The sequence below is a fragment of the Uncinocarpus reesii genome, genomic scaffold, assembly GCF_000003515.1.
Source record: "Uncinocarpus reesii 1704 scaffold_5 genomic scaffold, whole genome shotgun sequence".
NCBI lineage: Eukaryota > Fungi > Ascomycota > Eurotiomycetes > Onygenales > Onygenaceae > Uncinocarpus > Uncinocarpus reesii.
In genome coordinates, this window is record NW_003052496.1 from 76,171 (window position 1) to 90,084 (window position 13,914).

At 52.5% G+C, this 13,914-nt stretch overlaps 5 protein-coding genes across 5 annotated transcripts; 3 read left to right on the plus strand and 2 right to left on the minus strand.

Moving 5' to 3' along the window:
• Window positions 1-34: 34 nt before the first annotated feature.
• On the plus strand, window positions 35-3,281 carry UREG_07042 (uncharacterized protein; the record flags this gene model as incomplete). Its single annotated transcript, XM_002582223.1, has 3 exons — window positions 35-2,286; window positions 2,350-3,035; window positions 3,097-3,281. The coding sequence occupies 3 exons, from the start codon at window positions 35-37 to the stop codon at window positions 3,279-3,281; spliced, it is 3,123 nt and encodes a 1,040-aa protein (XP_002582269.1).
• An 805-nt stretch (window positions 3,282-4,086) lies between these two features.
• Window positions 4,087-5,502, minus strand: UREG_07043 (uncharacterized protein; the record flags this gene model as incomplete). The annotated part of the gene is made up of 2 exons (XM_002582224.1): window positions 4,087-4,328; window positions 4,398-5,502. 2 exons carry the CDS (start codon window positions 5,500-5,502, stop codon window positions 4,087-4,089), a joined length of 1,347 nt encoding a protein of 448 aa, XP_002582270.1.
• An 835-nt stretch (window positions 5,503-6,337) lies between these two features.
• UREG_07044 (uncharacterized protein) lies at window positions 6,338-8,533 on the plus strand (the record flags this gene model as incomplete). Its single annotated transcript, XM_002582225.1, has 2 exons — window positions 6,338-7,142; window positions 7,224-8,533. The coding sequence occupies 2 exons, from the start codon at window positions 6,338-6,340 to the stop codon at window positions 8,531-8,533; spliced, it is 2,115 nt and encodes a 704-aa protein (XP_002582271.1).
• Window positions 8,534-9,334: 801 nt separating this feature from the next.
• Window positions 9,335-9,998, minus strand: UREG_07045 (uncharacterized protein; the record flags this gene model as incomplete). Its single annotated transcript, XM_002582226.1, has 2 exons — window positions 9,335-9,665; window positions 9,736-9,998. 2 exons carry the CDS (start codon window positions 9,996-9,998, stop codon window positions 9,335-9,337), a joined length of 594 nt encoding a protein of 197 aa, XP_002582272.1.
• A 966-nt stretch (window positions 9,999-10,964) lies between these two features.
• UREG_07046 (uncharacterized protein) lies at window positions 10,965-12,743 on the plus strand (the record flags this gene model as incomplete). Its single annotated transcript, XM_002582227.1, has 4 exons — window positions 10,965-10,998; window positions 11,062-11,144; window positions 11,301-11,684; window positions 11,745-12,743. 4 exons carry the CDS (start codon window positions 10,965-10,967, stop codon window positions 12,741-12,743), a joined length of 1,500 nt encoding a protein of 499 aa, XP_002582273.1.
• Between the last annotated feature and the right edge of the window lie 1,171 nt (window positions 12,744-13,914).

The following is a 13,914-nucleotide window of genomic DNA, read 5'->3' on the forward strand; positions in this document are numbered from 1 at the left end:
CTCCGTTTCTACATTTTCCCTTATATTTATAGCCATGGCGTCTTCCGATCAACAGTCACCGTCTAGCAGTCTATCCCTCCGCTTCTCTCAAACGGCGTTGTGCATCATCCCTCCCGAGAATTTATGCGGAGAAATCAACCGCCTTCGATCCTTCTATGACCAAGCCTACGGAGGATGGCCACCTCATATCAATCTTCTCTACCCATTTGTTGCCGCCGGCTCTGTTCCCGAGGCGGTCGCGCGGATTAGGACCGCTTTGATACAGCGGCGAAACGCCGCCGGCGCCCCTAATGTTCGCCTTCGTTTAGACCAAGCAGGCTTTTTCGTTCCGCGGAAGGGCAACATCGTCCATCTAATACCGCGCTCGGAGGATGCCAGCATGTCGTTAACTGACCTCCGGGACACTATTCTTGCAGCCCTGGGACAACCCGACGGAGGACAGTTTAACCCTCACCTCACAGTCGGCCAGACAAGGGCAGGTGATGAGCAGTCCCGAGACTCGTTGCTGTCGAAAGTACGGCTTTTGCCCCCAATTGAATGGAATGTCGAAGAGTTGGTCGTCCTTGTGCGTGAGCGTGTAATACAGCACGGGCAAAAGTTCAGTCAAATGCGAGTCTGGGGTACCATCGGCCTTTCTGGAGATCTTACAATGAATAACCTTGCAATCTCTGAAGTCGGACATGTCGGCGAGCACATGCATGCACTACACAATTCAGAGATGATTCCTACGCAGCCTAGCATATCTAGATCAGTTTGTGGCGAACCGATGACCACATATCAATTTCCGCCGGACGGTTATAAGTGGACACCCTGTGCTCCTATACTGGGAGAATCCGGTGAAAAGGAACCGGGCTGGGATACTCTCACAGTCTCAAGTTACAACGTGCTTCTGGAACAACCATATCCGCCTCCTCGTGGGAGATATCCTGCGCTGGTCCACACCATACTCGCACAGTCAGCACTGGCTGATATTTTGGTGCTCCAAGAAGTATGCGATGACTTTCTGTCCCATTTGCTTTCCCAGAACGAAATTCAAAGCCGTTACTGTTTTGCAACCCATGGTCCCCCTCATCAAGCGGAGTGTGCACCGTTACCCATGCAGCGAAATGTTGTAATCCTGAGTCGCTTCAGGTTCAGCTGGGAAATTTTGCCATTCACGGAACGTTACAAAACTGCTGTGATCCTCAAAATGGTTGGCGTTGGAAAACAAACGGCGGATTCGCGCTTTTTGCCTCTTATCGTTGCCGCAGTTCATCTTACCTCTGGTTTAGCTGACAGGAGGGTTTCTGCCAAAGAATCCCAGATACGCGCTTTATATGATTTTCTCGATCACACCTACCCGGAGAATCCATGCATCATTGCTGGGGATATGAACATTCCAACGTCCGCCCTTACTGTGCAAAGCGCAATGGACGAAAAGCTACTCTCCCCTGCCAAAGCATACGACCTTTCACAGCTGGAATCACTACTCTGTGGGTCTCGGTTCGAGGATGCCTGGCTTATGGCCCGCGCTAATGCCAAAGACCTTTCCCCAAACCCCGCCGACATGCTTTCTATTGATACGCTTGAGGGCGAGGAGGGTGCAACATTTGACCCTAGACGGAACCCGCTTGCCGCTGCTTCGGCTGGTCCGGACGGTCGGCCGCAGCGCTACGACAGAATATTAATGGATAGAAGTGGTTTTCTTGGGCCAACGGAATTCAATCTTTTCGGTCTTCCTGATGATGATCAGAACCCTGCAGAACTCGGCAGTGATCACTGGGGAGTGAGGGCTACGTTTTGCCTGAAACTTGAGTCTACAGCTTCCGATAACATGACCGTTGCGTCAACTTCTGCTTCGTTCCTTACGCCCACCAAATTGTTTGACAGGCATTCTTTGGAATTGTGCCTTCGCGAATCCATGATGTTGCCAACTGAGGCGGATGTTAGTAAAAGGCAATCCGTTGTCGATCTACTTCGAGATGTGATCACTCAGGGGCCGGCAGCTCGAGCTGGAGATGGCAGCGGAAATAACCCTGAACCAAATATTGCCATGGTACTAGTGCCTGTTGGCTCCTATGGCCTTGGAGTTTGGAGTCCTTCATCGGATATTGACTGCCTAGTCATCGGGCCAATCAGTTCGAAAACATTCTTTGCTGTTGCTGAGAAACGGCTACGAAAAGCAACGGATTTAGGCATAAGGATACTGCGTAGGGTGAAGGCCGCAACGGGAACAATGTTGGAGCTCGAAGTGGAGGGGATCAAATGTGATTTGCAGTACTGCCCTGCCTCGCGAGTCGTTGAGGCGTAAGTTTCTGCCATCCGCCAACCGAATGTGCTTCTTCACATTTCCACTGACACTTTTCGCAGGTGGCAAAGGATATCGCTGCTCCCGCCCGACGATTCGACATTCTATCTATCATCACAAGCTTTGACAAAGCTTCAAGCATTTAGAGATGTTGATTACATTCGGCGGAGTATCCCTGACCTAGCTGCCTTTCGAGCCGCGCATCGTTTTATAACATTGTGGGCTAAACGCCGTGGCATTTATCTTGCTAGATTTGGCTATCTCGGCGGCATTCATATCACGATGATGCTCTCTCGGGTGTGCAAACTTTCCTGTCGAAAAGGAGGAGCGACTTCGATGGATATGATCTGCAGATTCTTCAAGTATTACACCAACTTTGATTGGGAGAGGGAAATCCTTTGTGACCCTTCTTTCTTCAAGGACGCGCCACGCTATCGTCGGTACGCGAACGAGCCGATGGTAATTTTGACAATCCACACACCGTTGGTCAACATTGCGAGATCTGCATCTAAAGCTTCGACCAGGACAATAATCAAGGAGCTCCAGCGAATGGACGAGCTGATATCAACCCCTGACATGTCGTGGTCGGGGCTTGTGGGCAACATAACTGCATCGGATTCCTCTCAGGAGTTTTTAAAGACATATACTAGCTATATCAAGATTCATGTTCAATACTGGGGAATGATTTTGGCTAAAGGGAGCACCCTTCTGGGTTGGTTGGAATCAAGATGTTGTCGTCTTTTGAATGGTAAGTAGTTCTTACCTCAGTGGTGACCTGGTCGGTTAACGGTGCAAGTAGATATTGATAGGTGCTTACCCGGTGTCCATGCAAGAATATGGCCCGCGAGATTCACTTCAAGAGAGAGTGTCGGTGATGTTACAGAATACGAAGGGTTCTACCTTATTGGCCTTGCGAGAAACGAGACGGGTGATCCTGAAAGTACTACGCTGGAGGGACGTCGACAAAACGCGGCTTTGCTTGATAGGATCCTAGGGCAGTTTGCTTCCCAAGCCCAAGGAGAAACGATATATTTCGACCCCACAACTTCCTGGATAGATGTCACTCATGTCAAACAATCTGAACTTGGTCCTCTTAAACTTGATGATAGGGAATGGGGAATCCACGTTTGTGCTGAAGAAGCATCCGACGTCGATGACGACGAGGACGAAAACAGCGACTCTACCGCCGCTACTGTTGCCGCTGCTCGCGCGTCTCGCAGGTCCGGCATGCCCAACAAGCCGAGCGCCAAACTCCGACCAGCAGCGGATATCCTTAACCGTCTACGCTGGGACTCGAACATGGATTCGAGTGACTTTGTGGTCGGATATGACGACCGGTTCCTGGGCAGTATGGAAATCCCGCTGGAGAATTGGAAGACGGAGCAAACGGACGAGGAATTTATCCCGCAGCATCGGATCATGTATTTCAAAAGGAAAAGCGATGGAGAGGTGGTTTGGGATAGGGAGACCAAGAAGGATTTGATATTTGGCAGTGGGGTCTCAGAAAAGCAGGAAAAGTGACTTTCTCAGCAATTTTTTCAGCTGGATGGTTCATTATCTACTAGATTTTCGCTTGTGAATAGCATTGTTGGATGATGGAGAAATCAGCTAGGACTACAGACCCAGAAAAACTAGACAATATCGAATAAATTAATATCTCAGACTCTACATCTTCCCTTTCCGGGGGAACTTTGTGTCTAAAAAAAGGGATATCTTGCGGTCATTAACTATGAGGGCTCGTCACGTAAATTCATCGCAACGATTTTGTTCACCAGAAGCCAGATTCGTCAGGTACGGAATTACAACTCCTTCTTCAGGAAGTGCTCGGGTTTATGCGTGGTTTCGTAATCAACGTGCACATAAGCGCGCTCGACGTCTGGGAGGCTCTCGAGTTTTATTTGAAGTTCTTCCGCGACATCGTGTGTGGCGCGTAGAGATGCGCTCGGGTCCATCACGATGTCGACCTCCACCAGAAGTCGGGGACCGGACGTGTATGCACGGACAGTGTCGATGGCGTTGATCAAAGGTGAGTGAGTCATGGCTGTGGGAAAATGGTTAGTTAGCCCGACAAGGGCGATGAAGCAGGGAATGAGATGGGGTTGGGACTCACAGATGTAGGTGATCAACTGCTGCATTTCTGTGTCGGCAGTGACGCCGATGAGGAGCTGGAATTCCGAGTATGCGGTCTTTAGCCATAAGCCGGCAATCAGAGTTGAGAGGATGAGTGCGCCCATGGGGTCAATCCACCATCGAAGCTTGCTTCCCCCGACTGATGTGAGAATACCAAGGCCATTGATGAGGAGATCGTTCCGGTGATCCTCCCAGAGGATTCGGATCTGTGAGTACTGGTTCCTCAAGGCCCAGCAGTACACGAAGAGAAGGAACTTTGTGGCGAAGGCGATACTGACAGCGATCACGGACGGGAGATGGAACCCCAGCGTGTCCTCCTCGTTGCCTGTGACCAGGTCGCGCACCGAAAACGCGATAAGGATGAAGGAAACGGCCATCATCAAGAAGCAGAAACATATGTTTCCGGCGGTCTCAATGCGGGCTTTTCCAGCGGGAAATTTCCTTGCATCGACCCGCTTCACGGCTTTGTGGCACAGCAGCAGGGTCAGATTGGAGAGCGGGTCGAACACCGAGTCCGCCATGGTGGTGAACAGGGACAGCGACCCAGATGCGATGGCGCCGTAGAGCTGGAGGATGGCCAAGACCACATTCGCCGCGAAGCTGCCGTAGACAGCGATTTTGTAGCGCAATTGGTTTTGGTTGTTGAACTCGCGGGCCAAACGGACATGCTCGTCAACTGGCTTCAACAGCCGTTCAATATTTGCGTTCTGGGTCCTGTAGAAGCCCTGGACCTGTTTTGCCGAAGGATTGCCGTTCCGTCGTGCAAACCTGCGTCGTCGCGACGTATTTGCGGGGATGGAGTCGATTTCGGCGTCGGTTTTCAGCTTGGAGGATAGCTGGAACGGATCGTTTTCTCGAGTGTAGCGAGGGGGGTGGCCGCCCTCTTCATCGGAAGAGTTGTTGGCTGCCATGACTGGGTGGGAGTAGGAGCCGGGCTCGATGCCGGTGCTCGTGCAGAGGGAGGGAGGAGGAGGGTGCGGACCGGATGGAGCGCTGGGAGACGCAGTCGGAAGAGCCATTTCGGAGCGATTGTGCAGGTAGGACGGCGGCGCAACGTGGATGCGGGAGGGATTCTTCTCCTCCATGACGAACCGGCTGCTGCGTGCACGAACTGCGCCCTTCTGGCTGGCTGTTTCGTGATGCACACTCGCTGCAGTGATTGTCGGTCTGGACGCTGTCGCACGGTGCCGCGCCGCCCGTACGCCGCTGCTGATTGGTGCGGAGAGTGATCAGCAATCAGATAACAGGGCTTGGCACCGGATCAGGCCCCACCCGGAGCGCGCCAAGCCTCTAGCCTGTTTCGGACGCCTACCCGGTCACGTGCTGTCTCACTCCTCGACACGTCGCTCTTTTGGGTAACCCCAACCTCATCCGAAAATAAATCATCCATCCGAATAGCAAAGCAGACAAGCCAGAGCGATCATACTCTGCTGGGCGGAGGAGGCTTGACCCTAAGCTCAGCAGGCACTCTATGCAATCCCATTCTCTAAAAGATACCCCTGCTGTAGAAAGAAAAGACAATCCATCTCTCTGTGCTTTGGGGTTTCTTCTAGCTCAAGATCCTCTGAAAGGATGAGCATTGTTATCTTCGGAACAATCCGTCTAGGGTTCTGTTCCTCTTGCACTCTAATCAAACACATACTGATGTGTTGCTTAGACCACCAGAAATGTCAGGTTCAATGTACTCGATATCACAAAAGATTCATTCCTACAAAAAGTAGCCTGGTGAATCTGAGATGCCTTTTCTCTTTTCCCTCCACCACCACCCTCAAAATCCTTGATCCATCTTGCCATCATTGTCGACAGCAGTGGTCGCGTTCTTGTGGTGCCTGAAGCCAGCGTCACTTTTTACTTTTTTTGCTTCCTATGTCTTCTTCCTTCCCGGCATATCGCAGTCGCTAGTCAATAATCCCTATCGCCATGGACGAAAACCATAGAAGTGCTATTTCTATGCTCCCACTCCGTTTTCATGCGTCGCATGCTATTGTTAACTTTACGCCACATAAATCATGGCCGCCAAATCGTGTCTCGACGGACATTTTCTTCCTCATCAGTGAATATCTGACCAGGTCTGACCTTGCTCGGCTTCGACTTGTGAACCGCGAGTTTGCGCATAAGCTAGAGTATCTGTTCTTCTACCAGGTGTCAGTTCCGTTTTCCCCAGATTTCTACGTGGCGAAAACGACCAAGGAGGATGACGTGGGCATTTTCGAAAGAGTCGGGTCCAACATCTCGAGGTTTGCTATCACTGTAGATATTGATCAAGGTAAGGGTGTCCTCGTCCTCCTCACATTGAATCCGTTTCCACTTATTGATCTTCGTCGTTTACCAGCTGCTCTATTCTTGCCTCCCCTCCCTGCCAATCCTATTTGTCCAAACTTGGTTGGCTGGGCCGCGCATGGCCGGTTAGATCGTGACCGGGTACTGTATCAACGACTGAGAGATATGGAGCTGCTCGCATTCCGTCAACGTCGGATGGCCAAAGCATTTTCCCACCTGAACGGCGTAAAAGAAATTGCCCTTAGCTTGAACACTGGGCTGGGATGGCTGCCGCCACCAGTCGTCTACCGCTTCCAACCTGTCTTTCAGCAACCCTCTATTGTTTTTCGAGATAAGCATCCCCACCTGTCTTCAAGCCAATATATTATGCCCGATAGCGGTGCTCGATCAGGCACAAGAATTGCCCCTGCTCCATATGTGTTCGCACCGGCTGGTGAGAAAGAAGGTAAGAAGGCTCACGGCACCTACGAACTTTTCGTTCATATTTATTCCCTCTAATACCGGTATACTGATTTGATTCGTAAAGTGACAACCTGGTATGGTACAGATGGCTCGCAATTCTGTGATGCCTGTCGCGATCAGGCTCAGCTGGAACTGTTAAGTGAAACTTCGCATATGATAAAGCAATTCCTGGACTCTTTCTTCCCAGCAGCCATAACCAATACCCACGTGTTCCAGAATCTCCATACTCTGACCTTTGCCGGCATTTCGTCCAAGTTACTAGAGGAATTTGGTCACCATGACAAGTTTTTCACTTCGTTCAGCACCGTGAAAACGCTGACCATACTCGTGTACCCCGACTGGAGGGAATTTGACGGCACAAATCTGCGATCTATCCTGCCGAGTGGCGCATGTATCAAGTTCTTTAAACTTCTCAAGGACCAGGTAGTGTCTCTCCCGAATATTGAGTCGCTGACGCTAGGTTACATTGGAGGAGGAGAGTATGCAAACGGACTTTTGGCCCGCAACAGATACATCCTTCCTGCTCCGATTATGGGAGCACCGATGCAAGCGGCCACTGGAAATGTGAAAGAAGGAGTTTTGGCGTTCAATCACGTAAAATCACTGACATTCGAAAACTGCTGGTTTTCGCCCACAGCACTGAAACGATTCCTACAGATGTCGCAAAAGAGTGCCTTGGAGAGATTGACGTTTGATTCGTGCTCTTTGGTTTCAACTCCTGGCCGCAGACATTGGGCACCAACCCGTTCTGGCTGTTCCACTGTCGGGCCACCGCAGGGATACAACCGCCGACTCCCTAGCGGGTCATGGAGTTCAATTCTTGCGCAGTTCGGGCCGCATCTCCCGATAACAGATATGCGTCGTCTCCCTTTACCTAGTCAAGTGGACTTTTCCAACTTGAAACTGCGACAGCACAGCCCTCCTGTGAATCTTCAGCGGATGCAGTTCATTTCCTGCGGGTATGCTCTACTTGGCGATTTTTATCACCAAACCAACCTCGTTTTGGACGACTACAGCAACCATAGAAGACAGGCAGATGCTGAAGCTCGTCTGCGCAACACGGTGCAGGACGTGGACGTGAGTCAAGTACCGGTATACGCTCCCTTTACTCGGCGAGTGTACACCGAAGATCCGCTTCTTGGGAGTATTATCCAGTCGATCGACGCGCGTGAGGAGTTTATGTTGAAATGGGGATTTGGATTTCGTCTTGGTTGGCCTGAAGGAGATGGGCTCTGTGAAAGTGTGGAAGCAGACGGGTGGAGACGTGGAGGGACCGCGAGGTTTTCCGGAGCGCTTTTCTATCCGCGGAAGGAAGACATCGAGAAATCGACCATGTGCAGCTGGGATCCCGAAATATATCATGTTCAGACTTGATCTTCGGCGAACAAGGTGTTCGGAACATGGCTGGAGGTGGTTGGTGTGGTTGAGGGGGCTGGTTGCGCATGATATCGATTTTGGAATGGATTTACAAATAAAAAATCCAGAAAATAAAAACGAAGAAAGGACAAAAGAAAGCAATCTTTGAATTAATGAAAAGAGAATTGAACCATCTGCCAGTGTCTAATATGTCTAATATGTAAATCCTGAGTTGCTGCTTAGTTGACTTCTGTTCATTGCTTCACAGTCCTCAATGGAGCAACAAGCCGCCTTGATACTCCTTGGACCAATATGAGCTTGTGAACGTGGACTATCATCAATCTAGATTGCAGTTTTGACAAGATGGACTTGATTGTTCCTGCAAAGTAGGTAGGAAACCGGTATAAGGAGCAGGAAGGGCTACCTTGATAGTACGGGTAAATCATCGAAATTTCAATGGTTTCCCCGCTGCCTCAGCTGCCATTCTTTCAAGTGTTTCGTCATCCGGGTCAATTGCAAATGGAAATTCAATGGGAACCATTGGGTCAATGCCGCCTTGATCAGTATCCTCCCAGGGGGCTGCTATTTCCCAGCAGTGATAATGTACTCCAGGTGAAAATTTCGCAGGTTCAGCATCCCCCAATCGATATACATATTCAAAATCAATGATGTAGCTAAAAGGGAAGGAAGGGAAGTCAATAGAGTGGTGCCCCATTGCGCGAATTGGATTGATTTACCATTTTTTGCCTTTGGGATCCCAGATCAAGTTGCGGCGACCAGGATCGTCGAAATCCGAGAGCAAGGAATTCACTTCATATTCTATTCGCAGAGTATCGTATCAAGGGGAGGAACTGGGGGACGGTACCGGAATGCCTTTGCGAAAGCCAGCCGGACTTGATCTCTCTCAGCTAGAGGCAATTTATCAAATTGAATTAGATTTTGTCCGGGAAGCCGTTCCATTATGGTGATACCAAAGAATCCTCCAGGAACATAATGATTTTCTCCCTGCCTTGCTATGACATAGTCAAGGAGCTTCGGCGTGTAAGCGCAACCCAAATCCGTCAGATCACGCAAGTTAGAGAGCTCAAATGCGAGACAAGCGCTTGACTCGGCCGGCTCTGTGGAAGAAGGGTCGTCTTCATCTGGAATCCTGGATATTTCAATTTCAGCCGAAGCAAACAAGATAAAAGTGACATTTCCATCTAGAGGCCGTTACTCACTGCACCCTTATCTTTGCAATGCGTTGAAGCCCAGGGTTTGGGCCTTGGACTTGTGTCGCAACGCACGTAGCACTGGCTTCTGTGATCATTTTCTTATGTAGCATATCATCATCAACTAAAATTTCACGTTCCGCAAAGATGGGACCAAATTGCCACACGCATTTCGACTCTGGAAAGCGCATCGGTTCAAGGTCCGACACCCATCTAGACTCTCGATGTTGGCACAGCTCGAGCATGTCATCTGTGAACTCGGAAACATCCATTTGCGATTGAGGCGGAACGGCACAAGCATTCGCCTCTAGCTGATTCAGACTGCACTCTCCCTGGACAGCTTGATGTGAATCAGCCTGGATTATTTAGAGAGGCGAGTGCACTTGCCAGTTAGCCAGTTGCCAATGAATGCATGTCAGTTGGAATTTGTTTTTTAGGCACCCGTTTGTGCCGCGGAGGATGATGTTGGAATCAGTGCATGCAAATTGGTGTCATCTGTTGAATGTAGTTTCGATAATTAAAGTAACTACCGCACATCTTGTCAATAGTTAGCTGCAATAGCATTTGCAAAGATCTTCTATCCCATTTGATTCCTGGGTTAGTGTTGGTTGCACAGTCATCTCCCTCAGTATCAACCCCTGAGATGGATATCAGATCTTGTGACTCTGTGGCAGGGTAAGCAGCAATCCCAGCCGGTTCTTTTATTAGACCGTTGCAGCGGGGACGTTGGCTATGCCACATGGAGTAACACCGGATGCAGGATTCTGGACCCCAGATTGCTGCCTCCAAGCACCGGTGGGCGATCTCGCAAATCGTCGAGCGCAACGCGATGCCGTCTGGCCGCGCAGTCATGGGGATGGCGGCCACGCGTCGTGCGAGTGCTGGCCACTGAGATGCCAGCGGACGCGACAGCCCTTAACCACGGTGCTGTAGCAGGGGGGCTGGCTGGGGGACTCCGGGGCAGCACCCGCTAGCTAGAGGGTCGCCACAGCGCTTAAGCCCACTAACTAATCGGCCATAGTCAACGCTAGTTAAGCACCAGGCCGCCATTCGGTTGGCTGCACGAAGCAGCACGGCGAGGATGCTCGATTGGGGGCGCTTTTGCAAATCATCTCTTGGCCTCGCCGTCTGTCTTTTGCTTCTGTGATTGTCCAGCTCGCTCTTTTGTGTTCTCCCCGCTCATTGCACTTTGCACCACGCTCATTCCACGTTGCCTGGATCCCTGCCGTTGAGCCAGAATGAAACGCCTGGTGGGAACCCTGAAGCGCACAAGTGAGTTGGCCGAGTCCTCGCGTCCAAAGTGCTTGCAAGCGTGCTGACCGGGCGACTGTGCAGAAGGGATAGGGGCGCAACTCCATCGGTCGAACGGTGCATCATATCCGCAAGAATCGCTCGAAAACAGCGTCGTGACGGAGATTGTGAGTTTGTCGTATCCGCATCGTCTTTGCGAGTTGGCTGGCTCACTGGAACCGATAGAAAGCCTTTTGCGACGCGGCAGCGCGAAACACAGTGAGTGGTTCTCCCCCCCCTGGCTGCGATCATGTCCCCTCGACGGGTGTTAAGCGGGAGACCAGGGCGATGAATTCCTCCATCTGCCGGCCATCGTCGAGGCCGCGGAGTCGACCCCTGCCGCTGCCAGGGCCGCAGCGCATCAGATCTACAAGTATCTGTCGAAGCCAAACGGATACCCCGAGCACCAGCAGTATAACGCGATTATGCTGATTCGAATCTTATCCGACAACCCCGGGCCGACATTCACGCGCCACATCGATGCGCGCTTCGTCTCGTCGCTGAAGATCCTGCTGCGAGACGGGCAGGAGGTCAGCGTGCAGCAGATTCTAAGGGAAACGCTGGAATTCCTCGCAACGACCAAGGCGCGCGACACCAATCTCTCGGAGGTGAATAACATGTGGCAGAAGGAAAAGGACAAGTTTGTCAAGATGTTTGGTGTCCATCCGGTGAACAAAGGCCTTTGCGCTCTCATCCACTGGGGGAAAATACTGATTACTGTTCAATAGCTTCAAGGCCCTGCCCACGCGATGTACCCCGGATACCGCCAGGACTTCTTTTCCAGGAACCAAAGATCAAAGGGCTTGCCCAGCCAGGAAGAACTAGCAGGCCGTATATCAGAGGCGGCGACGTCGGCGAAGCTGCTGCTGCAGATGGTGGCATCGACATCCTCGTCGGAATTCTTTGAGAATGATATGCTCAAAGAATTTGCCAGCCGATGCCAGCGGGCGTCCCGGTCATTACAAAACTACATGGAGGCGACGGATCCGGCGCCGGACGAGGAAACCATGATGACCCTGATCGAGACAAACGACAAGATTTCGGTCGCGCTGTCAAGGTATCAGCGGGCGCATCTCAACGCGAGGAAGACGGTCAAAGCAAGCGAGTCGCAAACCCAGCTTCCACAGACGCCCCAAGGCCAATCCCAAGACGACAGGCCCGTCTCGCCGCTCGAGGAGCCGACGCCCGTGCGGCGCTCCAGGCCGCATGTGCCGATCCTCTCGATCCCCCGAAAGGCGCTGAAAAAGTTCCAGCACCAGCCATTCACGCAGGAACCCGCGCAGCCACCACCCACGACGACGACGGTTCATACCGCTACTACCACCACCACCACCACCACCGCCCATGACTTGTCGCCCATTGATCCGGCGCCGCCGAGCGTGCCGGGGCCACGGTCGCAGCACGGAGATGCGTCCTCGTCGCAGGGCTTCCAGTACAGGCCGGGCGAGTTCCAGGTCGAAAACCCGTTTGCGGACAAGTTCAGCACGACGCACGACCGGCCGCAGGACGCGTACAGCACCAACCGTAGCAGCAGTGACGACGCGAGGCGGGAGCGGGAGGACAGGGACGTGTCGCCCACGCAGGCGATTGGCGTTGCGACCTCGGGCGGGGCGGCGCCGGGCATGAGCAGTACATATTACCCCGGTGGACATGATGCGCTGTTTGACAGCGATTTCAGCCTGCCGCCTTTGCATCGGAACGATGGGGCGGGTAATACCAAGGTGTAGCCTGTATCTGGTCTTTTTTCTTTGCTTCTATACCCGTGATGAGTTTACATGTAGGATGTGGATGTGGATTTCAGATGAACTGGATAACTGCACACACATGCTTTTAGAACTATGCAAGTATCATAATATTTACACCAAACAGATCTACAAAGAAGATACAAAAACGCCAAGGGAAAATGCAAGTACTTGGAAAATGCCATCATGTGCAAACACCATTGTCGCCGGGAAATGGGTTCATGTTCATTGAAACAGGGGGGTATAGCAGGAAAAATCACCACGTAAATGCCTCTTCCACAAAGTCGACCACGACGCCCCTGTTGATCCTGCCGCGAACGGCGGCGCGCACCTCGTCGGCAAAAGCACCGGGCCCGCAGACCGAGGCCACGGTAGCGCCGACCCTGGTCTCCAGGGCCTCGTCCAGCACCACGTTGGGCCGGCAGCGACCGGGGAACATCTGCAGGGTGGTGCTGGGACTGGTGATTTCGCGGGTGCTCTTTGGCTTGCTGATGAACAGCTTGGTGATGAGGACCTCGCGTCGGTTGGGCAGGTGGAGGATCGAGTCCATGAAGCCGCGCACCCAGGTGAGATGCTCGGTCGTGCGGACGGACCAGACAAGAAAGACTTTTCTGGTGGCGACGGTGCCGGCCTCGGCGGCTTCGAGGAGGCCGCGGACCTGCAGCAGGTGGTGGGTGATGCCGGCGCCGCCAGAGAAGAGGACGACGGTGCCATAGCTGCCAAAGGCGGCGGGGGGGTGCGAGACGTAGGGGCCCTCGATGAAGCCGCTGGTTTCGAGGGTGAGGTTGGGGGCTGCGAGGGCGGCGTTGTAAAGCTTGCGGGTCATGCCGGTGCGGGCGGCGATGATCAGGGTGACGCGGGTGGAGCTGAATCTGGTGCCGCTGAGCTCTTCGTCAAAGTGCTGCTTGAACGGGCTGGTAGTAGCCGATTTCTCGGTCTGAGGCGGGTCGGCATCGTCGTCGGTCCAGGCCACGGAGAAGGGGTGCGACATCCAGAGGGAGATGCGCGGGAGGTAGGCGTACACGTGGCTGCCGGGGGGGACGCGGACGTGCTTGGGCAGGAAGAAGGTGACTCGGGTGGCCTCTCCGGGCATGGCCTTTGCAACGACGCGGGTGAGGCCGTGGCGGCGCGAGGTGTTGAGGTAGACGAGGCGGAG